Source organism: Augochlora pura, chromosome 3 (assembly GCF_028453695.1).
Source record: "Augochlora pura isolate Apur16 chromosome 3, APUR_v2.2.1, whole genome shotgun sequence".
Taxonomy (NCBI): domain Eukaryota; kingdom Metazoa; phylum Arthropoda; class Insecta; order Hymenoptera; family Halictidae; genus Augochlora; species Augochlora pura.
This window is the reverse complement of record NC_135774.1, coordinates 2,638,928-2,664,526: the sequence shown is the minus strand read 5'-3', so window position 1 is coordinate 2,664,526 and position 25,599 is coordinate 2,638,928. Positions and strand designations below refer to the sequence as shown.

At 49.6% G+C, this 25,599-nt stretch overlaps 1 protein-coding gene across 4 annotated transcripts in view; it reads left to right on the top strand.

Annotated features, from left to right (window-relative positions):
- The first annotated feature begins 279 nt into the window (after positions 1–279).
- Positions 280–25,599, top strand: part of Camta (Calmodulin-binding transcription activator) — a 62,411-nt gene continuing 37,091 nt past the window's right edge. For all 4 annotated transcript variants that reach the window (XM_078196816.1, XM_078196814.1, XM_078196813.1 and 1 more), the window contains exons 1-3: positions 280–512; positions 20,020–20,509; positions 22,114–22,405. In XM_078196816.1, the coding sequence (XP_078052942.1) occupies positions 20,276–20,509; positions 22,114–22,405 (526 nt within the window). In that variant the 5' untranslated portion in view covers positions 280–512; positions 20,020–20,275. The remainder of the gene's footprint in view (positions 513–20,019; positions 20,510–22,113; positions 22,406–25,599) is intronic.

Below are 25,599 nucleotides of genomic sequence, written 5' to 3'. Positions count from 1 at the left end.
CAATGGATTAAATTCCGCGATCGAACGGCTCGCGCATCGACGAGATAGGCTCAGAGTTTTGGTAGCGAGGGTCGAGGCCTGGATCCCGATGCGATCCGGTTCGGTGGTGTTCGGCGTGGCTTTCGGGCGATCTAGCCAGGGTAGCTTCGAAATTTTCATTCGAACGAAGTAGTTCCACGGCTATACGTATTAGCCGCCTGTCTCTTCGGTGGCAGAGCGTGATAACTTGTGGTTCGGCGCATGCGAACCACGGCCATACCCGTGCTCGTACCTGTCATGGATTCCAAGGATCGACCGCGAGCGCAGGCACGCGTGATCATACGATTTTATGCGTGAAAATCAACGGGTAGACCGAGAGAACCGCGGACGAGAGTAATGCACGAGCATGGGCCGGTGGTAAAGTGGTGAACCCGCGTCGAACCGAGTGTCGCCGTCGCGTAAACAACCGTCCGAAGATGAGCCATCTCGACACGGGTTACGACGAGCCTTCTGTCACTCGGGCCACGGATATCGTGAGTATTTTGCGTATGAGACGTCGTCCGTCCGTTCGCGATTAACGCTCGCCAATTAACAGCCCGTGCCTAGGTGTTCGCGGGCTCTGTCCGCCTGTCCTCATGCACCCTGCCCCATCAAAGGTAGACTATGTCAGCCCGTAGAAACGTTTCCCATCGACGCGACACGCTTTCCCAATCTAATCAGCCGCTTTGATAATTTCACCTCCGTCCGCGAGCCTTCGTTTTCTCGTTCTTTCCTCTATTCCGCTGTTTATCAGCACACGGAAACGGCTGTCGCCGGGCTTAGCAATGTTTAGGTTACCCACCGCGGATGTACGCCACGTCCTCGAGGTCTCGTGGCGATTCTCGAACGGTGCTGTTTTATGGGTACCGCTATTTTTAGTGCGTACCGTAAACCCGTGCCACTGTCGCGCCAGGGTATAGAGAGTCTATAGCTACTCGACCCGGACACGTGCACCCGCCCCTGGACCTGCCCGCGAAACAGCCCCGAAATTACCCGCCTTCGTGCTCTTCTTCATCCCTTATCTGCCGTGCTTGCTCGGGCATGGTGTTCGCCGCTCGGTCCCCAAGGTGTACCTGCCAGTGAGATACCTCCGGGCGCTGGTAACGTGCTGCTACGCTTTGATCATCCTCGTACAGAGATTGCTCGATCTAGCTTGGCTACCGTGTGTGCAGTTCTTCCACGACGCGTGTTCGCGCGAAGCCGTGCGATCCTCTATTGTCTCAAGTTTCCAGCCGCGGCGCAAATTAGTTCGACCGTTCGAACGAAATAACGACGTCGGATCTCCTTTGGTACGCTGGATTAATTAATGGACTCTTAACTCGGGAGTTCCTGAAGATGCGTCGCGCGGAATTGGAAAGACCCAGGCGATCCTCGTGCCTCGAGCTATCTAGACCCGTTTCGGAACTATTCTGGTGCGGAACCGCAATTTCATCTCGTGGTGCAAGTAGCAGAAGACTTCGCTAGATAAAGACGTTTGTCCCGTTGGCAATGGTAACGCGGTCGCATCGGCGGTTTTACCAATTGCGCGTGATGCACGGATCGGTCGGCTGACCTAATGGTGTGGTTCGAGAAAAGTTCGGAAGTCTATGAAACAAAGGACATAAGTTCTTCTTGGACAATTTAATTCAGAGATACCGCCGTTCGCCGAATCTGTGTAGGAGGCTAGAGCATCGTTGTTCGCTCGCTAGCGATTCTTGCGAGCCCGCAAAGCATGTCCAAGCTTTGCGAATAAATTGCGGCGGTTATCTGCATTGTGCCCAAATGGTTAGCCGTGGGAGAGGAAATCTGGTTAGCTCGCGTTGGTGGGTGTCGTGGAGCAGGCTCGGTTGAGGGTAGGTCGGCGTAACGTAACGATTGGCGGTCGGGTAGCGCGGTTTTTGGCGGGAAACGTGTGTAATAATAATTGGGTAGCGCGAGGCGAACGTGTTCAGGCAACGTGATTCGCTCTGGCTCGGAGGCGTAGTGTCCGGGCTTGGTCGTAATCAGCTGTTATCAAGAACGAGAAGCGCGCGCCTGTGTGCGTTTCCTGCCACTTGTAGTTCTGTCGTAACCGACACCGAGCAGAGCCACCTTTTACGGCTTCCTTCGTGCATCGAATTGTCACGGTTAAATCGTGCCTCCCGGGTCTCCGCCACCCTCGCTTCGCCCGCGCGTTCTTTCTCTTCCTATTTTCTCGCGCTCCGAAGCTCCGATCGGGAGCGGCGTGTTTTATCGTTCATCTTATCGCGCGCCGTCCATCGGAAACGATAATCGATATTCGGCGGTGGCTGAAATTTTCACTTCGACTAACCCCCCCGGGGGCTATTAAAAGACGAAACGGACGCGGCGAACACCCGGGTCGATCCCGCGGAACTTAGAAGCCAAGTCGTAAGCTTCTGTTTAAGGAAACCCTTTTGCGCTTAATGCGCCGCCCCGACACCGAAGGGACGCCCCCGAACAAAAGCGAGAGCCTTCGGCGTTTATTATACCTACTTTCCTCCCGGTTAATTCGCAGCGAGACGCGATCAAATTCACCATTTTGGCCGCGTTCCATAAGAACACGGCCCTCCCCCATGCCACGCCGAAAACGCAGCCTCGGTACTGCCCGGAAGCTTGTACCGAGGGTGGGCCGCGATTTCGTTCTTGGAATCAACATTCCTCGGTGATATATTAGCTTGTGCAATTCCTCTCACAATGCGCTTCAGTCACGCCAGCTCTCTCTCTCTCTCTCTCTCTCTCTCTCTCTCTCTCTCTCTCTGGCCCCTCTATCGCGAGATTCTTCTGAAAAACAGCAGTCCTCGAGCGTCCTCCTAGCATCCTCTGGCAGGCGTTATTGGAATTTTCTTTCGGTAGAAATTGGCTGTAGAAATTCCAAAACTGCCGAGCCACCGGAACAAGCTGATAAGCGAGCACAAAAGCTTATTGGACGAGCTGCCTCGAGACAAGAGACCGACGGAGAGTGAGAAGGGCGGAGAGAGTGGGCGAGAGCGAGAAAGACAGAGAAAGAGAGAGCAAGAATGAGAGAGAAATACAGAGAGAGAGAGAGAGAGGTAAAAGAGAAGCTGCGTTCTTTTGCGTTCTACAATGGGCATTGTTTAAAATTCGCGTCCAAGTCCGCGCAATCGCAGTTTTTTTCTCGCTAATAATCGCGGTCGCGTGCAAAGATTTCTTGGCAGCGGCGCGGGCGCAAGTAAAAGTAGACACAGACCCGACTTCTTTGGACTTGTTGAGCCCCCGTCCGGGCGTCTCTGGCCGCAGCTACGCTCGCGTTAGAACGCCGTACGCTGGATCCGCGCCGCGTAAATGAAGTGCGTTTGAAAACGTCGAACGAATACGGGCGCCGGTGCCCGGTCCATTATGCATGGGGGCCGGGTATCGAACGCGTGCAGGCGGTTATCTGCCGATGGAGCGGCACGTGCAACGATAATAATAGAACTGTCGGTGCATTCACACATACGGCGTAGGGGAGGGGGATACCTGTTGTGTGGCGCTAGGTAAAGACACAAAGTTTCACGCTCAGGCTCACTTCAATCATCGTCGGGATTAGACCCGGTTGAATCGATAAATCCGGTATCGCGGCGACCGGCACCAGCCAGCGCCGCACGGTTCCCCGGTGAGAATAGAGCACCTTCGCAATATTAATAAGTTTTTCGCAGCCTCCTCGTGCCCCGGTTTCATCGCATCGCCGCGGTGACCGCTCGGACACCCGTAATGGAACCCGTCGAAAAAAAAAGAAAAAAAAGAAAAAGGAGAAACAACAGAGAAAACGAGAAAAGCGAGAAACAAAACACGTCCGGTCGTTTTACCTCGGAATTTTATGCGTTCCGTAGACCGGCCCAGAAAGAACCGTGGAGAGCTAAAAAAAATATTGATTGTCGCGACAAAAGGTACAAACCGGATGGAGTGGCTCAAAGAACCGAGACCCTTTTTTTCCCCCCTGGCGCGTTGGTCGTCCGGGACGACCACACGTTTCGCTACGATTTTATCCGGAATTATCTTTATCGTCGGCCCGACCGACACCGCCAGCTATACTCGTCGACCAATGGACGGGGCTAAGTCTTCGTGCTGGCATTTTTTCCCGCCGCCAGGCACCTCTTTGCGCCGTGCTCCGGCCAGATGCTACCGTCGAAAATCCTTCCCCCGGTGCATGCCGCGTTGGATCAATGCCGGGGGCAGCTTGCGTTGCTAATCACGTGGTGCTGAAACAAAGATAATTAAAGGGGCGGGGAATCGGGCTTCGAGAAAGCTAGCACGGGCTTTTCTAACGCCTCGGAACGCCTCGGACACGTTTCCGAAACTCCTCTTGTCGCGTTTTTCTGGCTTTTCTTCGCACTATAGATTCCCCGTTGGCGGCGCGTAGGATCGACCTTGTCCGCCCCTCGCGGAGATTGAGAATCAGCGCGCGTAGAAAGGCGTTTTCTGAAACTCGAAGAAATCGCGGAGCACGAGCTGAAAATGACTAAGCGTCACGTGAGATAAATGTTATCTCGGAAGTTTAATCGCGTTTTTCTCTTATCCGACATTGCCGCCGGGGTCCCTCGAACACGTTCGACTTGAAATTTCTTTATATTGCTCTTTGCTGTATGATCTACGAGCACCGCTGGTTACGTTTCTGACCTCCACTTCGGTTATCCGTACCAGTTGGACGAACGCGAGCACTCTGATAGGTAGAGCGGTTGTTTAATCGCGGGTCTAGATTATACCTTTATTGATTCGTGCAATGAGTGGCGTTGCACGTGCCAGCAAACATTGTATGCTGCGTTAGAAACAATCAGCTCGTTTTATTTTTTAGTTCCTCGATTTTTTAGTTACTTCGCTTCTACCTACCTCGATGCCAAGCAACCGAGTAAATATATGTTCAATAAAAAAATAAAAATATTTGCAAGTATTATTTCTCTGAATTATATGTCATTCTTTATAGAGAAATCTTCAACTATTCTTCTTCAATTATTTCTTCAACTATTTCCAGTATTTTTAAAAAACAATGTTGAACGACGCGGCACAATTCTACCATATCGCGAGTTGAATTATAAAACTAGAGTCGAGTCTCTTGACCTTCTTCGTAAAAATCGCATCTCCCCGGCCAATTTCTCACAGTTGAAAAACTGTCGGACTCCAGTTAGGCTTCCCGACGCTGCTGCCCCTTAATGAATTGCAGAAAGTTTCCCCTCGGATCCATGGATCGCGTAAATCTTCATTCCGGCAAAACGAGTTCCTCGGGTTCTCCTCGGTTTGTTTTCACTGGAGAAATTGATGCATTCTTTTCGCGGAAGACGGCGCCGGATAAACAAGCGATAAAACTGTTCCCGGGTAATATCGTTAACGCAGCTTTTGAAAAGGCGAGTGTCGGGTTACCTGCGACGTTCTCGCCTCGCGCACCACCTGACCGTTCTCCTTTCTCGTCGCTCGAAAGACACCTCTGAATAGGGCAAAGGTGCCTAACGCGCGACACGTTTTTCTTTAAAATCACAACTTCCGATTAAACTACTTTGACGGAAAGCAGGCACTCGTTTAGAAGATAAAATATGTATGCGTTTATGATCTGCTGGAAAATAGAGGCAGGAAAATTCCGCTTCTTCGTGGCAAAGGAAACGCTAAACGTATGCAAATACCTCCCATTAGGCTGCTTTACCTTACTAAAGGCTACATAGCGAGTCTTTATGCAAAATAAATTCTTCCCTTAATAATTTTAATAAATCGTAACTTTGACGTTTGTTAATAGTTTTTATTGGTCTATTGTAACAGTCGACAGCCACACGTTTTTATCGTAAATGTGTGAAATCCACGAACGTCGCTCTCCGGTTTCGCGGTGGCTGGAACGCGAGGATTTTCATTGGCGGGCGGAAAAAGCGAAATTCGGGGGCTCGCGTGTGAACGATTTTCGCGTGGCAACGGTAACGGGTAGTTCAGAGAAAATGATCGGCCGCCGTAGGGCTCCCCGATCTATTTTCGCGTGTGGTTAAACGCAGCCGAACGGGGCCGCGGTCATTCATGTTTTTTCCATTCTACGTAATCGCGACCCCTCCGCGCAATTTTCACCCTTAACGCGATCCCGCGTGCCAGCCCAGCAATTTTGCAAATGGCCAATTAACGTTCCCCGTCGCCGCTCGCCCCGTCGCCCCCACGGATGCGTTAAATGATTTCGCCGGCGGACTCAATTACGGGATTAGAAATTCAAAGATGAATGGAATTCCTCCGTCGAGGGTTTTCCGGCGGCGACGGAAACGGCAAATGGTATTACGGCGGGAAGATTCGCTTTCAAAAATATTACAAAAGACCGCGCGCGCGCGCTAAGTTTGCGGATTTATCGGCCTGTCCGGGGAAATCTCGCGCGGCCAGACAATGGCGGACGTTATTGCTCGGCGGGCTAAGGCGGACGCCGCTGTCGGAGATGACCGAAAAAAAATGTCTCGTTCTACCGAAAAAGCACTGGAACGTTTTCCGCGCGTTTTGAGCGCGCGCGCGCGCGCTTTTTTCTTTTTTGGTCTTTGTCAAACATAAACCCCTCATGCGTGCGGCAATTAGCGTCGCTAGCTTTACCACGTTCTGCTGTGCAAATCGTGTCGGGGTTCTCTTCTTTGCTTTTTCACTGCCATTCCGGTCGCGAAAATTCATCGCTGCGCCGCGGATACAGCGGACTTACAGCACTGTAATCTGTCAATGTTCCCTCTGTTAAACAAATTGCATCGAGTTTGTCGCGATTGTGGGCCGAGTGCATACGTACTTGCTTACAGAAATCGCGATTGGTCAATTTTGGTGTTCCAAGATTGGTGTTCCCTCTGTTAAATAAATTGTTTTGTACAGTGTCAGTTTTCCTTCTTAAACGAATTACCTTGGTTTAATCCAACGGGATTTTATACAACTTGTTAAGGGTCTAGCCATGACGCAAATGTTCGGATAATAGAACAGTTGCTTGATCAAAGTGCCAGACACGTCAATTTATTGATTCGTACAATAAATTGTCTCGTATATGACTCGCCTTGGATTGAACGGATCACAGTGAACGGTGTTTGAAAAGCTTTAATGTCAGCTCGACGCACGTCAACTTATCTGTTTCACTAAATAAATGGTAAATGGTAAAAGCGAGCGGCCGTCCCCATTCGCGTCTACGCGAACGAATCGACCGCGATCGAATGCGAAAAAGAATTGCAAAACGTCGGATTCCTCCGCGCGCCCGGTAAAAGCGTTAAAAAGTCTGCCACGGCGACTGTTTACGAAAAAGCGGATCGAGAGGCGGGAGTCTCTCTGTTGTTTTGCCAAGAACAACTCCCGTTGATCCGCCGGCAATATGTGGCCAGGTGCATAAATGTTTCTTATACGAAACGGGGATCGCATTGAGCGGCCGTGGTTCGGCCAGCCGCGCGGCGGTTCGGAACGTTTCGTCTTCGCGTTTCCGACCCGTGCGAACGAGGCCGCGCGGCTTTTTACTATCACCTGTGTGTCTGCTCGGACAATACGAGCCAGCTGCGAGCGCATTCGTCTGCGGCTTGCCGGCCCGACGCGGCGCTTCCACGATGGAATAAGAAGCCATGAAAAGCGCCCGCTATAAACAAGGATCAACGGGGAGTATCAATTTTCGAAAATGACTTCCTCGCCCGGGGCAAGCACGGCCCCGGCCAGCCGCCGCCAGCATCGATCGCGAGTTACTGCTTTTAGGCGGAAATTAGGGAAATAGGGACTCAGGGAAATGGGGACTCGGAGAAATGAGGAGTGAGAATATCGGGGACTTTGGAGAACGAAGATCAAGGACAATGGAAACTTAGGGCAACGGGGGCACAGGAAAATGAAGAGGGAATTGGACTAAGGAAAATTCATTTATCTATTTATATACGCGTGAAATTCTTTGGATTAATAAAATGCAGATAAATAGAGCCGTCGCACAGTGGAGTCAAGCAATGAAACCGTGTCAAAATCAAAGAACTCGGATAAAGCGATGGTCTCTTTTTTACTTTAAAGCTGAAACGTTGCGGAAAAATAGAGAGAATTCATGATGAACAGTTTTTAACCTTGTAAATTTATCTTATCTTTATGTTAAATTTATGTCGAATAATTCAGGCTATTCTAGTGTAACCGCGGATCTTTTTGCAATTCTAAAAAGCAGTAGGTGAATAAAACCTACGCGCAAGCTCGAAATAATGTAACAGTGCCGTTAAATTCTTCCGATATTCCCGCTGTTCCATTTGTCTCGAAATTTTCTCCTGTAACGCGCGTTATTCGCGACGATAGCCGCAAGAACGACTGGTCGCGGGAAACCGAACGAAAAGCGTGGAATACAATTTGTCCATCCGAGGCTTAGTCGCCGAGGAAATCGAGTTTCAAAGTTCGGCCGGCATTAGCGTCTGCGAGAAGGGGAAACGGACGGCCATGCACAGAGGTGTCAAACTCGATTTCCTTGGAACCAAAGCCCTGCAAATTTTCTTTGTTTCTGCTCGAGCTATCGTCCGCGATAATCGAGTAGTTTAACTTCCACGCCGATCAATTTTCGCGGAAAACGTCTTAACAATCTGTCAAAGGAAATACAGAGATCCATCGACTTGTATCAGAAACGATTTGGTCAGGTGACAGGGTTGAGTCAAGTTATGTTGTTATGTAATGATTATATCAAGGTTATGTGAAAGTTACGTTATGTTAGATTATGTCAAGATTATGCCAAGGGTATGTCAAGATTATACCAAGGTCATTTCAAGAATATGTTAAGCTTCGTTGCTCGCAGCGAATTTACTTGAAGTTAATCTTCTGCTAAATTTGTTGAACATTCTGTTGCTGTAGATGATTGTTTAGGTGTTTTAGCGCATCGTACGCGTAGTTTCGAGTAGATACGAGGTTTTCAATTTTGCTCATTAGAGGCCCCGTTGCGCGGCCACCCGTTTCCATTCACCGACGTTTCCCTTTTCCCCGGGGAGGGGGGAGCGGCATCGGAAAACCCCGTGTAACATGAATGAGGGACTATTCCGAGGGGCGTTCATGTTTAAATACTACGTCGAAATAAAGGCTAAAGCCTTTCCAGTGCGGGCGCTAACCGCGTTATGAATGATCCGCGGCGGTCAAGTACTGTGCGCCCGTGGAAAATCGATGCGCGCCCTCGAAGATTATAAATATTTATCCGCGCGACGGTTCGCGGGCTTTTCAACTTTAATAGCGCCCTCCCGCGGATATTTATAACGGCCCCGTCGTCGACGCGGATTCGTTTGTCCTCGGAAAATTCCCGGGCTACGGCGGTTTCCGCGCAAACGCGGTCCACCCGATTCGGAATTTTTCGGCGCACGCTTCTGGACAAGTTGGTACGCTGCCGTGCGCTATCTTCAAGTATTCGGAAATAGCTCGGAGACTTCTTTTATTTCCGGGAAATAAAGCACAAATGCCGGGAGTCGAGAGGATGGATTTTGACCTGGAATCGAGTCGTACCCTTTAATTTTGGTCAGTCAATGTTTTAACCGTGAAAAGCTATGATAAAATCAAGATATATTTTTTAAATTAAACGCAAAGTTTTTGCTGTAGGATATGCTGCTCTAATTTATAATGCGTCCCCAAGACTGGATCTGAGGACATGCCCGTGATAGAGAAAAAGTACTAAGTTTAACGACCTCTATGGGGCTGGAAAAATTTTTTCTAATCAAGCGGTTTACGGCATTGTAAAGTTTGGAGCTTCCCCTTTAATTTAAGAGCTGAATCAAGTCGCTAGCATTTTTTCTTGCAGAGTTACAGTACTGCAAAGTTAACTTCGTAATTTTCCTTTTCACCCTAATTATACGTATAAATTTTGTAGAGTTAAAGAACGCGACCTGATTCCGGGGTGAAATTCCTTTCTTTCGCGTCGCGGAAATAAAAACGCCTGGGCTATTTCTGCGTAATTAAAGACGGCGCTCGCGCGCGTCCTATCATTTTATCCGGGACCGTGGCTATTTTGGCTTGGTGCTCGGTCGATCAATTTCCCTAACTGCTGTCCGCGAGACACAATTCCCGGGTACTTGTTGACGACACCGAACTTCCACGGCTTTCTCGGCACCGCCGTTCCCCATCTCCGCGAGAGCAGACGGTCTCACCTTGCTCTTGAAAGTACAGCTCGCGGAAGTTATCGCCGACTTTGAAAAAGGGGATTCTGTTTGCCGCCCTTGGAGGGTGCGGTGCACGAGTGCATCGGCAAACTCGACGCCCCGAGAGCGTCGATCCTCTCTCGCGCACATTTTTTTGTCCGCGATTTTATCGAAAAGATCGCTAAACACTTCGCCGTGGAAATCGGTTTTCTTCCGCGACGGTCGAGATTTCGGCGAAGGCGCGAGAAACCGCTTCGAAAATTATTGGAGCATCGATACGCGGCGACCGCAACGGACTTATTGTCCGGGAATAAAGACAAGTCCGATGTTCTCAGAATTGTTTTGGAAGAGAAAGATAGGACAGTGTAGAATGTGTCGATGATACGTTGCAAGGTCCGAGCGCGAAAGAGTTAATACCGCGCACGCTTCGTTCGACACCCATTTACGATAAAAATAGTACAGCGGGAATGAGAGAGCGTAGCATTGTTGTAGCTGATAAGGCGACTTGTAAAGCACATCATGAATGTGCAAGTAGTTAATGGAGGGCAACGGGGTTAATATTTTTCCCTCATTCAGCGTGGTAGGGTCGTTACAACCGCGACGCTTCGTGAAATGAAGCGGGGCGATAAATTTTTGTTTCGAAATTAATAATGCCTGTTCTCGTCCCTTTTTCATCCCCCCCCACCCCTCTCCCGACACTTCGTGAATTTCGTTGGAGGGAGTTTTACGAGTGCGGTGAGGCGTGCAATTATGTATGAGGGAAAATATACAGTGACCCCTGAAAATAAGGAACATGTTAATCCGCATCGCTCCTCTCGCTTCTGAGTTATGTCCAAGGTGTTCCGCGACTGTTCTTGCGTTTACAATTGCAACGCCGAAAATATTCGTCGCTGACGTATTAATCGCGATCGATGTCGCACCCGCAGATTTTCTGAATTTACAAACAAAAAATAGCTGATTGAAATAATTCATTTCGGACTTTCGACGCTGCTATTTTAAAGTAATCGATCCATTCGAAATAATTGCGATTTCAAAATTTTAAGAAATATTTACAGCGATTTTTTAACAAGTTTATCGTCATGTGATTTTTGGTAGAATAATTCGATGACAGAAAATTCGTAACTGACGGAATTACGAAATGCAACAACGTGTTAATAAATAATATTTGAACCGTGTCGCGGGTCCGTTCGCGACAGCGACAAATAGGCAGGGGGCGTTACACGAATTTAGCAATGTTCTCTCCAACATTTCGCCGTCGCCTAAAAATCCGAGAATATACAAGGTGACCCAGAATTGCAGCACAGAAATATCCTCAAAGTCAAATCGCCCAGAAATCACATCGACTCCGGTCGAGCCTCGATTTTCCCGTGGAACCGACGATCGCGTTTCACCACCGCGTCCCCCCCCGTGCCGTGCTCGAATTTCTTCGTTGCTTTCAAGGAGACTCCTAAGGTCGTTCTCCCAGCCCTGGAGCCAAATGTGTCACGGTTGGTGTGACGCCGGGCAACGTGTTCGCGGTTTTTTTTCCGCCGGGAGACCACGGCGCGCGAAGGAAAAAAAACACACACACGGGTTTTTTGCGGAGCGGGAAAAAAAGCGGCCGGCCAGGAAATCGAGTTCCGACTACGCCGCCCGGCGATAAACTCAGGAAGTTGTTACCTTTTCGGGGTAATAGTCTTTTCGGGGCAACGGGGCAGCGTCGGAGATAGTCGCGATGTTGTGTGCGCGTTTCCGCAGGATATTAATGCCGGGCAAACTGAAACGCGCGTGGCGAGAGAGCACGGAACTTAAAGCAAACAAGTTTTGCGGCGGCTGAAAACGCTTCGCTCTTCCGTCGTGTTTCCACGAAAATGCTAAAACACCGCAAAAACCGGCCCGGCCACGGCGACGCTGTTGCAACTTCTGCCTAACGCCCGCGCATAAATTCTCTGCCGTTGAACAATCTCGTGCTACCAATTTGGTCCTCGATTTTAACATTTTCCACCACTCACAAATATTCTTCGCATTTTAAATTATTGTGCAATGCATCTTGCAAATTTTATATTATTAGCGCTGAAATGTGAGGGCCTACTTCGAAGGCGAAATGACGCATTTCAAGTTTTACAATCGTTGCAATAATAAAAATACATTTACGGCTAGAAAGAAGAAGATCCACAGTTTAACCCTAATTATAAATCCACGCTATTTCGCATTAAAAAAATTGCAATAAATGCGCACACATTTCAAGATCTGCGGTTCAGCCGACGATTGGGAGATGTCGGTAGAGTTGGTATCGGTCACCGCGGACGTCAGCTCGCGTTCTAAAAGTTGCCATAAATGCATAAAGATCGGCGGTCTAATAATAATTATTGCAAGGCGTGGCACGGCCGTGCGGCAGCAGAAAATAAAGCAAGGACGGAAGAATAAAAGGAGTTAGTGGGTTGCGGAGCTACGGAATTCCCGAGTCGGTCGATTTAAATGCGAATTATGTTCGAGGGCCGGCGGATTCTCGCCGCTGCCGCCGCCGCCGCGCGCCGTCGCCGGTTCGAAAACCAGCCGATCCACGGTGGAATTCGTGGCTCGTTGGCGGCGGTTGTGCATAGATATTCCGGCGCGGACAGGGAGCGGGATTCTTTTCGAAAATGCATCCGCCACGAGAGGGTCCCTTTCGCGGAAAATTCTGGTCCGCCCGCCGCCGCCGGCCGGCTGTTTGCGTTGGTACGTGCACACGTCGACCGGAGGGGAAACTGGGTCGCCGTCTCTCGAAGGTGGAATAAACAAATAATGGAAGGAGTATAAAGCCCGAACGCTGTGCATCCCGACCGAAAGCAGAAGAAACGCACTTTTCCGGCGATTTCGGGTGCACGCGTGGGAGTTCACTTGTTTTCCATGTTGAAAAATAAGCTTTCCTGCTTTCTGCCTCGACGGAGTCCCAGTTCGACTGTCGTCCATATTTCCCGCTCCGTCTCTCTCTCTTTCTTTCTCGACCCTCCTTTTGCTGTTTCCCACGGATTAGGGTTTCCACGGTACAACACAACACGATATCCGTTGAAATATTGCCTTGTCCTTGATAAAGTATCAATAATCTTCTCGATGAAAACGTCTTCTCATAAGTCTCATATTACCTTGTATTACTGAAATTCATATTTTATAGAATCTATCTCTCACTGAAATCACTTTCATTTTCTTGTCTTGCTATTTCGGAACAAGGCAAAACAATATCGATATTATTCTTCACCCTTGTAGGAGCCATACGTCGGATAAAGTCGCCGGGAACACATTGTCGTCGAAAGAGTCGAAAGCGATCGAGTCGCGCGAGAGCCTCGTGAAAATGATCTCCCCAGGTTTGTCGAACGTGGCCCCCCTCGATTCGGCCGTACTCCTCCGTCAGCTGTTATGTCAACCGACACGCGACACGTGGAATTGATCCACGCACACACGAGGCGTACGTGTGGGCGCGCGCAACGCCGCGCGACCGGCCTCGCGCGGCCCTCTCTCCGTGTAGCGCGCGGTATTTGCGTGCGAAAGTATATCTTGTTTAGCAGAATCGTGAACAGTGTTGCGCAACGCGGCTAATTAGAGCTTCCGGATGACTGGCCGGAAACCGTGTCCGTTTAAGGCGCCCGTCCGCGTCATCAGAATTTAACGTGAACGTTGGTGAACGCTCGTCGGAGTCGATCGAGCGCGCGCCGATGCGCGGATTTGTCAGCGGCCGGATTTGCTACCCCTTCAGCCCCTGCCAGCTTTGGCAGTCATTGACTGTCATCCACGCAACACGGGATAGTGACATAATTGTTCTTCGAAGTGTAGCTGGATACCTGACGCTCTCTCGTGCTGGGAAATTGGTACTCTGTTAGTTCCGTGCTCCAAGTGGACGGTATTTTATACTCTTCTGGGTGGGGAAAGTGTTCTGGCAATACAGTTGGTGCGGCCAGTGTTCACAAGAGAATAAGTTACGGAAGGAGTGGGGCGGGTGACGCATACATACGTAGACAGACTCGCCCATTGATAGGGCGCGTCCGCAGGGTGGCTCTAATTGCAAACGAAGTATAGAGGGTTAATCGTGACACTATTATTAATCTAATAAAACTACACAAAGAGGTAACTCAGCAAAACGAGGCAACTATTAGTGCAACTATCTAAGAGCCGCAAATGGTTAGCGAGCAGTAAGCGGATTGTTTCGCACTCGTTAGTGTATCGAAAGTGTTCCGGCTACCTCGCTCTTTCGCCGAGTCCAATGCACACTAATTTCACGTTCCCCGGAGTATCAGAAGCGTTCATTACCTTCCGTACGGAAGCTGGCCGCCGATAGTTATTTCCGGAGCGATTTTAATTGAACGCTCCCAGCGCGTTCGCGTAGCAGCGAACGGGTTCCCGTCGGTTTGTTTGTCGGCGGAGCACGCCCCGCAAGGAAAAACGAAGGCGAAGACAAAAACGGGATCGCCTCTTCGCAATCCCGTGTGTTATTCGAAACTCGTAGCGAGACCGCGGGAAGTGCCTCGTAAAATGGTTACAAGCGATCGTAGCCGCCTTTTTCCAAAATTCATGCCTCGAATTTCTCGATTCATGGGGAGCAGAGAACTGGGTCAGCGTGTCTCAAAGGGAGGTCGTCCGGGTTCCAAGGTGAATCGCGCGAAGTTAAAGCGAGCGAGGATATATAGTTTCGTGCCGTGCGAGAGATGCGGAGGGTGGGGGGAGGGGGTGAAGGAACGAGGGACCGGGGAGCGTAACAGACCGGAAGGGCGTGGGTGATGGTTGAATGATCGAGAAACCATGACGAAATTCCCACACAGATTGTGTGTTCCTTTGTCGGCCACGTGCCGCTTCTGCTCGATAGAACCGCCTTTGTCGGCCAGACATTGCAACCTAATCAATCATTGCTTTCGTTAATCAGCGATCGGGACGACCGGACCACGGAGCGCGCCATCCCGTCGAATACCTTACCCTATTCCCCGTAATATATCGTGCTATTATTATTATTGTTGTTTACGTAATTTTTTTTTTCGGGTCGATACCCTTTGTCACGGTGATGAGGGAAATATGTTACAAGAGTAGGGTGATCTAAATTGTGATAAACTCTTTGATAGAAATCTGAGTTGGTTATCAAGTAGAACTTTTCATTGTGATATATTTTTAATAGAAGTTCAAGGTATATAGATTTTTAAGTAGACATTTAATACTCACTCTACTTATTAAATATATAAGCGGACCTTTAAGAGAAATTTAAACCAGAATAAATTTTCCGTAGACTTGGCGAACCGTTCTACTGATTAGTTCAAGTAACCGAGGATCCATCGCGCTTATATTTCCTTCGCGCCGGCACACAGTAACTTCGCGAGCACTCTCGCGAAACTAATCCAATAAAAATGAATCAAGCGTTCCTCGCGGCGGCGCAATTTTTGAGGGGACAGAAAAATCCGGAGATTTCTGTAAAATCATGACCGACATCGCTTCGCCGAAAGAATTCATAAGGCCGACGGGGGGTTTAACCGCGCGCTTCAATTAAAACTTCCTTTGGTGGTCCATCCTGCCGAAAATGGCGGGGCGTTTCCTCGCGGGCGTGGAGAGGGCCGGCTTTTACTTTTCGAAGAAACCCACCGCGCGGTGAATGAGTCTTGCGGGGTCACGGAGGGCGCACGGGGTTCCCTAAGCAATATTTAATTAAGAAACGATACCGGCGGAATATTGAAAGTTTCCGAGGTGTCCGCAGCGAGGTCGCGGTGCTTTACGAGGGTTGAACTGTGCGCGCCGGAATTAGGTCTCCGCTTTCAAAGTGGAGGGCAAGAGGGTAACTGTCTCCAAGGTGAATTCCAAAGTTTGAAGTGCGGGCAAGATAGACAGAGGGATGGGCTCGGGTAGGGGAGACAGGCTGCGCGACAAGGGTTGTCTAATTGTAGCGAAACTTTCGACATTTTGTAATGTTTTTAAGTAACCAAGTTCCAGCCGTTCTCCGATTACTTAAACAAGCTTTTAAACAAAACAGTACGGAGGTATATAACACACGATATTTTAATAAATATATTGCGATCTTCGAAGTTATTTCACAAAATCTGCGGCATTTAACTTGTCAGCACCGTCGAAGAGACGAAAGTTTCAGAGAGCATCAATTAAAGTTTCATTTTTCGAATAGTTCGCATAAAAGTCCCACTACTGAAAATCCGCGATAAATCAATAAATTGTGTATAAATATACGACTATATTTATAATAATGCCACACCGAGATTGCGTTCAATATAAATAAAAAAAATCCACCCAGCCTCGCGTCTTTATCATAGAACGGAGAGCTATTGAATTTTCTCTCAGAAACGAACATTACGGTGCAGCGTGCGGCGCGGATAATGACGAAATTACGAGCGGACAAGTCTCTTCTGTCGAGTGTCCGGTCGTTATGGAGTTTCGAGCGAGAAGGGAAATTTCGCGCCGCGGAGGAAGGCCGAGCCCTCGGCGTTGTTTCATTCATCCTGCAATCTCCGGCCGGCGCGATTAAACTCCTGCAATTAATTCTCATTAGATTCACGGCCGCGTCGATGAACGAGAGAGCGCGTGCACGCCGTTGCTCGAGAATATTTCGGCGCGTATCGATTCCCCGCGTACGCGACTCGCGCTCCGGAAATTAGGTTTGTTCCGCTCAAAGGAAGACCGACTGTCTCCGCGGTGAAGTCTCGACGACTCGGTGGCACGGGGATTCCGAGTACGATGGCAACCCCTTTGTGAATTATCGGGCCCAAACCTAGCGGAGTGGCGCGAACCGGAAGTTCCGCCGCGATTTCCAAAGACGTTAGTCCTCTGTAACCAAATTTTTTTTTTCTTCGCATCACGACGGAAACTGTTCAACGCTTTCCCCGATGATATCCGCAGAAAAATTCTCGAACTCCGTTCTCGCGTGGAAGAGGTATTTTAGATTTTGTATAATAGTTTTGCAGCGGAGTTGGGTGAAATTTCGTCCGCGTGCCGCATAAGAAAAAAGAATTGTCGAACGGAATTTTATTCGATATCGTCGAGCGAGACTTTATTCGAATAAAAATCCATCTGAATAAAAAGTTTTTTCTGACTCGAATAACAATTAATACGTGGCGTTATTGATTAATTTCTCCGACCTCGATTTTCACATCCAATTTATTTCCAAGGAATCGCACTAGCGCTCTTAATTGCGAGAATATTTATTTCCGTCCCCTCGTTGGAACGCAAAACTGTGAATCATTTTCTAAGATGAATTCACGTTCCGCGTTTTGAAGCGATCCATGGTTCTCGCGACTCGAACGAGATTCGCTGGATGGTTTCTCGACGAGGTCTCGATCGGATTAATTCGATAACGACAGGAAGACAGCTGGGAACGAGGCATTGTTCGTATTAACGTAGACAGCGCGGTGAAAAATGAATAATCGACTTCACGCTCCGGCGGGCGCCTCCTTTTTATTCAGCGAACGAGGAGTTGATTCGACTCCTTGGGTTAACAGGTTAGGGGACGCTCGTCGATCGATGAATCTGGAAATGTAGGGCACCGAGCCGTGTTGACAACGATCAAATAAACTTGTCTTGCTGAACGAACGCGATTACCAAAAACAGATTGCGCGGATCTGCATTGATTGAATTAATCTGCGTTGGGACGTTCCTTGCTCTGCTGTTGCACCGGTGTCGGTCTGCTGGGACTGCAGCTTCGGTCGCAGCGATCGGTGTTGGATTTATTAAACGTTGATTAAGAAATATCGGCTGTCGGCTCCGCGCAGTGGCGACGGAAGTGGTAATTAAAATTTCAAATCAAAATGTTAAAAGACACGGAACATCCATGTATTATTAGACAGAAATTTCTACCTAGTTTATTAGTTTATTATTGTTGCATTGTAATAGTTCCAATAGAAATGTCGCGACCACGTTGTCGAGGGTTTATCGCTGCAGCACGATTGGAACGTGCCGTTGCTACTGAACTGTTCAATGGGAAATCGTATCTGCGACTCGCGGAGTGTCAGGCATCAACATCATTTCCGTCGTGCGATGTATCCACACGTTCGCTATCCAGCGCGTTACCCCTGATCGGAAAGAAGACTTTGAAGCGGTCGAAGGCAGAGGAGTCGACGTTCGGGTTTCCGTCGCTGACTTCGAGTGTCTCATTCGGTCGCGCAGCAAAGCGCAATAGAAAGTAATCGAGATGGTCCGAGCAATCGAGCCGCGATATTAAATATCGATCCCGGGGAGTCGAGTGGCCGCCGGAGCGAAGCTGAAAATTTCTGTGGCGTCCGTTTCGAAAATACCCGTCGCCCCCGTGGATCGCGCGGACCAGATAGAAAGAAAACTGGCAGCGTTTCTTCCAACCGATTGTGTTCGCCGACTAATTCCGAGTCCTTGGTTTCGCTCGGCCGCGATGGAACCCGCGCCGCGCGGCGGCACCAGCTCCGCCTCGGTTTTACTGGCTGTATCTACGATAATGGCTGCCAAGAGAGTCGAATGCACGATAATGGCTGCCAACTAGAATCAAGCTCGCGAAGCCAGCGGCGGCTATGACAGTCATGAAAAATAGAATCGCAGCCACTTGGACGGTGCCGGGGTGTACTTAATCGCGCGATCATTTCCGCATTCAAGGCACGCCGCGCAGACGTGACCGATCATTTTTCAATTAGCCCGCGTACGAGACCATGCTCGGGCCATCCGTTGCCCTAAAGACTTCCATGGGTCGGCGAAAGGGTCCCGATACCTGCTGCCATGCTTCGGCAGAACGCGGGCTCGGCAGTCTTAATTTTGCTATTTTATGTCTACGAGAAATGTAACATCATAGTTGCGATACAAATTTAATTCATCGTACAAGATATGCGAATGAACCAAAGAGGAAATTGTAGCTATAGGTTGAACCTACTTCGTGTATTTTTTTCTAAAAATTATAGCGATGATTTAGGGATCGAGAAAAATTGCCACGTACCTAAGTGTTGAAATACCATCGCGATAGACGTTGATGTATACGGTCTTGATAAATTGTAGTGTAAGTACCGTGACGATCGTTGAATCGCCCAGTAATTTTACCAAGATAGTCTAAAGACCTTATTCCAGGCATAGACACGGTATAATTTCGTTTGTCCGAGCCTCTGATATCTGCACTCCGTTATCCGAGTGAAATGAAAAAAAAACATTGAATCCGGCAAGGGTTGATTTTTGGATGTCGGACGCCCTCGCGTGCTCTCGATCTTGGATCGCGGATCCGCGGAGGTTATTTGGAGCGGTTTCAACTGGTCCTAGCCCATTCGTTTCTTACCGCTGCCGGCAATCCATCATGACCGGGCGAAATCCGGCGTGACAACTCGCCATTAATGTATTCCTGCGGTCCGTGACTTTTTTTCTGCGGCCTCGGCTCGCGGCTCCCTTTAATCGTTCCGTTATCAGATCGCTGGCAAGTCGACGGAGGATTTCGATGGTTCATCAAACTCGGTTCGGAACGACTTGATCGGATCGAGGACCGATCGCTCGTAAACCCGGTCCGTTTGTCGGTCGGGTTATAATCAAGCCGGAGGCTGGCTGACGAGGCCGGGCATTTAACGGGTGCCCGGGTTCCTGTGAAGGAGCAATCGTGCTGTCTGTGCGAAATCAAACATTAACGAGCCGGCTTCTTGGCCGCGCGCAATCGCCAAAGCAAATATCTTCGGCAGCCACCTCGTGGAATCGGTTCACCGGGCTTTGGACGTCGGGTCGCGTCGACTCTCTCTCTCTCTCTCTCTCTCTCTCTCTCTCGTGTTTACAGCTCGTCAAAGAGGGGCGGAGAAATCATTCGGTGGAACGGGTACCGTGGAAAGAAAACGCGCGGGACGTTTGGTAGGAAGTCAGTCGCAGAGAGGAATAGGGCGACTAAAAAAATAATCCCATCGATTTGCCTTCCGAGAGAAGCCACGCCGCGACGCGTTCCGGTGACACGGGGCTCGTAAGAGAGAGAGAAGGCCGCGCGCGCCGCGAAATGGGATGGAGGTAGGATCATCCTTTAAGACGACAGCTTTAATATCGGCGGGTGTCTTGGTGTTCGTGTGTACAGGAGGAGCAGGTGGCAGCAATCGCGCTGGAGCTTTAAGAACCGAGGGCCGGAGGCTGGAGAACGCATTTCCCGTCGGTTACTTGGATCAGCCGAGGAACGAGGATTCCCGTGTCCCTGCCGCTCTCTCTCTCTCTCTCTCTTTTTCTCTCTTTCTCTACCTTTCTCTCCGTCCCTCTCTCCCTCTCTCTTTCTATCTCTCCGTCGGTGACGGTAGCAGGACAATCCTGAGAGCAACCGGGCAGGCCGCGCGGCAACGATGAGGCAAGTGGTAGTGCTGGAGCCGGCTGGCAGCGTTCTGGTGATCAGGCAGACTTCCCTCGGCGGCGGCGTCACCACCGGCAACACCAATTCCAATGCCGGGTCCAATAACGGCCACGAGACCCATGGGCTCGCCAATCACGCAGCCGTGTCCACGATCGCCTCCAATGATCACAATCAGAACCGTATCGTCGTCGTCCGCTCGTCCTCCTCGACCTGCATGACCACCACGGTGAGTCGATTAATTCGTTGCAAGCATGCCCGCGGACGCCCACCCGAATCAAATTCGATTTTCCTATTGGGCGACTTTCGTTACGCTCTCTACCCGATATATACCACACGTTTGCCAACCCTCCCCCTCCCACCCATTACCTCGGACACCACGCTCTGTTTCTTTCCCCCCGCACGCCGCCCTCTGCCAATTTAACCCTATCATTAGCCCCTTGACACACAAACGCGTCTCGGACACAGCCTCTCCAAACTCGCCATTTTGCTGGGCGAGCTCGCACGCTCCCAGCTCGAGCCCTCCTTTTACCTTCTATACCGTACAGGGTGCTCGTTTGTTCTTCCAAAGTACAAAGTTTTGCAGCGTGGAACAACGAGCCATAGACCTTTTGCGGTTAAAAATTGCAAGACAGAGTTTATTCGAATTTCTCATAATTTTTTAATTAATGCATTCGACTGTTTTTAACGGACTCGGAAAGCCTACGATCTATTTCACGCAGATTTATTGCAAAAGATTTTTTGCACCGCAAGGTTATAATTCGCACTGTTAACATTCAGCCCTCAGCTGCTATAACTCCGCAACCACTTATTTCTCACATACCCGATGTATGGCCGCGGTATAGAGTCGTCTTTAGCACCGGAAGGTGTTCGAACAGCAGCGCGGATTTTTCTTGGACGCACATGGCCGGCGAATGGTAGCGCAATTAGATTCTAATGAACGACTTCCGATTACCGTTTCACGCGTCGGGAAAGAAGCGTGTTCCCAGGCTGGAAGGCAGGATCGATCCGTTCGCGCGCGGTCCCTTAAAGAACAGGAAATTGCGAATGCGTCGTCGAAATTGGTCGAATTCGCAATATTGTCCGAGTTCCAACAACTCGGCCGCGCTTTGATCACGCTTTTATCGTGCCGCGTTGTTCTGTGTCCGACCGATTGACTTCGGGCACGGGTGTATAGATTCGACACACACACAGTGGTCGCTATAACCCGCGGCGGAGTGAAATAAAATCAATTTTCTGTTCCAATTTTACAGCCCAGAAGAGCTTAAAAAGGGGCGAGAAAATCGATGGCGGCACTTTACAATGCCGCCGTTCTCTTAATATTTGATTTTTCTGCCGTCGCGGTGTTACCTGCGGCGACAGGTGTGTAAAGTTTCGATGCGATACTTCGGCCGGGTCCACTCTCGTTTCACCTGCTGTAAAACGCTCGTACAATTCGGGACTAGAACATGGTGCAAATTAATTAACTGTACTTTGATTCATTGCTATACACGATCTTCGGATAAATATACTTTTTTGTCTCAAACTGTCCAAAAACTGATTATTTTGTCCTAAAACATTTCTGTTAAAATTCAATTTTATTCCGATGAAATCGTTTAGACCTGCGAGATTTAATTCCACTTCAATTTCTGTATGATTTATATTGGTATTTTGTAATGTTGTGTAAAACAAAATTTTGGTTGTAACACCAACTGGTTCAATGAAAATTTCTCAGCAGAAGACTCTGTTTTTCGACGATAAAAGGACTAAAAATTCCGCGACGTCGTCCGACGATTGTCCGCGATTCTCGAGATGTTTTCGCGAGTTGAGATTGGTTCTCGCGTGTTTCGGCAGGCGGACAATCACGTGTCGGCGAACGGGAACGGCAACGTGAACGTGAACGCCACCCTGAACGGGAACACCGTCGGCAAGGTGTCGTCGAAGGTCGGGGTTGGCGGAGGCGGCGGCGGCGGTGTCGGCCCGAAGTCGAGCGAGAGGAACGATCATCTGAGGAACGATCACAAGAGCCAGGAGGGGATCGGGACCGGCGAATCGAACGCTGGATGTCGTCCAAGGACGAGCAAGGAAGCCGCTCACGAGAACGTCTCCTTAGACAGGAAGCTCGATGGCGCGGATCCCATCTCCGGTAAGTACTTCCGCCGTTACTCTGCTTTTACCTTTGACGGACCGGCCGATCCCGCCGTGAATTATTTATCCCGGCGTCATCGGCCCGCTACCGCCGAGCAGCCGATCATTTTCTTTGCTGTTTATGCATCCTGATACTCGCGCCGGTCCACGGAGACGTTCACGAAGTCCACCGTCTTCTCGTGGAGCCGGCGCGGACCGACTCTGATCATCCCTGATCCGACGGCTTCGTCGATCGGAGGGGTTACCGGGGCCTCGGTTGTCCGAACTACGAACAGATGAGATCAATCAAGGACACTGTTTAAGATAATGCAGGAGAAAATTAGCCAACCGATCTGATACATCTAAACCGGGGCTCGAATCCGGGACTTTAGGGCGACTGCTTGAGGACGACCCTTTGAAATACTTTGACATAACCTGATTTCTCATACTTGTGAAAACATTTATCTTTGCACGAAGATTCGCAGTTTATAAAAGTATTACCTGGATGATTGGAAAGACAAAATATTTAACGCTGCATTTGACGGATCACTAAAAACAACTGTATAACATATAAATCATTATTGTTTCTTTATAACACAAGAGCGTTAATATATTTTGTCTTCCAATATTTTCAATCGGTTGCAATATTTCGATGAATTCGGATAACCGAGATCTCGGTAAAGTTTTCCCGGGATAATTAGGGAAACCGTGCACGCGAGCCCGCGAACCGTTTTCCCGGTCGGATTGCATTTGATTTTCGCGTAATATTGGAAACACGGTCGCTCGCGGGAAACATAATTCCGTACTGGGGAATAACTGCTAGCGATTCGAGGAGGAACTCTAATAAAAGTTCCCGGCAATTGGATCTCTCGTGACGACAACGACGACAACGACGACGACGACGACGACGATGGCGCACCTCATTTTATGAACCGGGTAGATTAATTAAGACGATAAAACAAAGCAGAAGTTGCGCCGCGTCCGATGGCACGGCAGAGAGAATGCCGTGTGATTTTAAAGTTTGTGCGCGGATAGAGCCGCGGCTGCTACGGCAGTCACGACCACGAGGAGAAGAGGACGCCGTTTCGGGGGGGGTGGTGGTGGCCGAGCTTCTTCGACGGACTCTGTCTCTTTTTCTTTGTGTGCCGGGGTTTCGGTTCGATCCGCTCGCGGATTCTTCGGCAAACGACGGCCGCCGCACGGATTCCGAATTCCGTGGACGAAGCGACGGGACGCGACGACGGTGCACACCGGGCTCTCGCCACCGCTCTTTAATTTCGGTCCCCTTTAAGTTACGCATTTAAATTTCAAATCAACCCCCCGTCCGCCCACCCTTCATCGATCGAATTTCGTTCGGAATCAAAACTATTTAAGCCCGCATGAATTATACATAGTTTGCGTTAACTTCTACGACGGGGGGAAACAATTACTCGTGCCTCGTATTAATGAATTTCGAGCGTCGCGGCGGGTGGCGAGCGTGCCGTATCGGCCGACGGAGTTATGGCCGCGAGTTCCGCCGGGGAAAAAAACCCTGCGACTTTTCCCCCCCACATTCGTTTGAAGCAGTCTAGAATCGCGTTGGTCGGTTTTCCAGCAGCGCTCCGCGCTCGGACGGATTTCCAAGATCTTCCTACTCGCTGCTTTTTCTGTACTCGCTTCTTCTGTACTCGAATTAGCTACTTGAGTCCGATCCAATTGGATGGTCAACGTTGATTTCCGCCATTTTCAGTCGGAACTACTTCAACTCCACTAGCAAGACGTTTTTCGTGGTGTCGGTTCTATTTTCTGCGAGCGACTTCTTTCATCTGTTCGCACTTTTGGCTGCTTTAACTCCGAACTCGAGACATCCTTTGTAGTTCTCTCTGAACTTTGAGGTTGCTGCTTTGCTGTTCAAAAAATATTCACGGTGATGTAAAAATTCTTTTGAAAAACTGTAGCAGCTGTTGGTGAAGTCCTGGAATCGCCATTCAAGTGCAAAGGATTAGCGTTGCTCATTCAAAGCATTTGCTTTGCGAGGATCATCCCTTGGACAAACTCCGGCAAGCTTGCCTTGCAAGCTTCCCTTACAGAAGGGCCGATGTTTCTCCCGTTGATGTGTTAGCAGACGAATTACAGAAAATTAGCCGACGAAGGAACAAAAATTTGTCATCCGATGACGTTCTCGCAGACAAACTGCAGAAAATTAGCCAACGAAACAGTGTACCAAATGGTGCGGAAGGGTCGAGCTTGAATCAGATGGGTCATCTCTGTGCACGGGGTTGAAAATGGGGGGCGGGACGAAGGACCCATTCGTTTCCAGCGAGTTATCAAGGTTGAGTCACTCGAAGTCGGGGATCTGGTTAAACTTTCGCGAGGAAAAAGGATCCATTACTGCGAGACCTACTCGAAACTTTTTTCCCTTCTGTTTAATCCGCTAGAGAAGAGAGCGAAAGAGTAAAGAGATAGGGAGAGAGAATGAGAGAGAGAGAGAGGGGTGGTATAATTTTTCTCCCCTCCCACCTTCCCTCTGTGGCGCTTTTAATATTTTTTTCCCGCGCCCGAACGCCGACGTCACGTGTTCCTCCATTCTGTCGGCGTCAAACGCCACCCTCTTTATCGCTCGGCGGAGGTGCTCGCCTCTCCTCGTTCCCGGAATCGAATATATGCACGCGGCTATGCATATGCAGGCCTAGTTACGCGGCAAGGCAGAAATACACACCGGGAGTCAATTCTTTTCGAAACATTTTTCCGACGACGCGCGCGCGCGCTGCTTTCCCGCTCGGCTCGTAACCGGCGCCGTTCCGCGGGGGTGCGCGGCCAGGTGCTGGCCAGAGCTTGATCCAGATGACAGTGCGCGGTTAGACGCGAACTATCGGAAAACACACGACATTATAACCTTTCCCGGCGAGAACAATCGCAAAAGTTTTTCGGTGGCGGAGGGTGTGCTACCCCCTCGAGCTATTTCCGTCCTCTGCTAGCGGCGGCCTAGCGTCGAGAGGCTGTTGGCAGAGAGAAAGAAAGAAAGAAAAAGAGAGAGAGAGAGAGAGAGGGAGGGAGAGAGTGAAAAAAAATGTTTTGCTTCGAATCTGCACGCATGCAGGTCCGCGTATAATGCTTTTACTGAAAGTAGGACAGGCCATTTCGATCTTGAAACCACCCTCCTCTCTCTCTCTCTCTCTCTCGCTCTCTCTTTCTTTCCTTCTCTCTCCCTTTCTCTCGTTTCCCGTCGGTCTG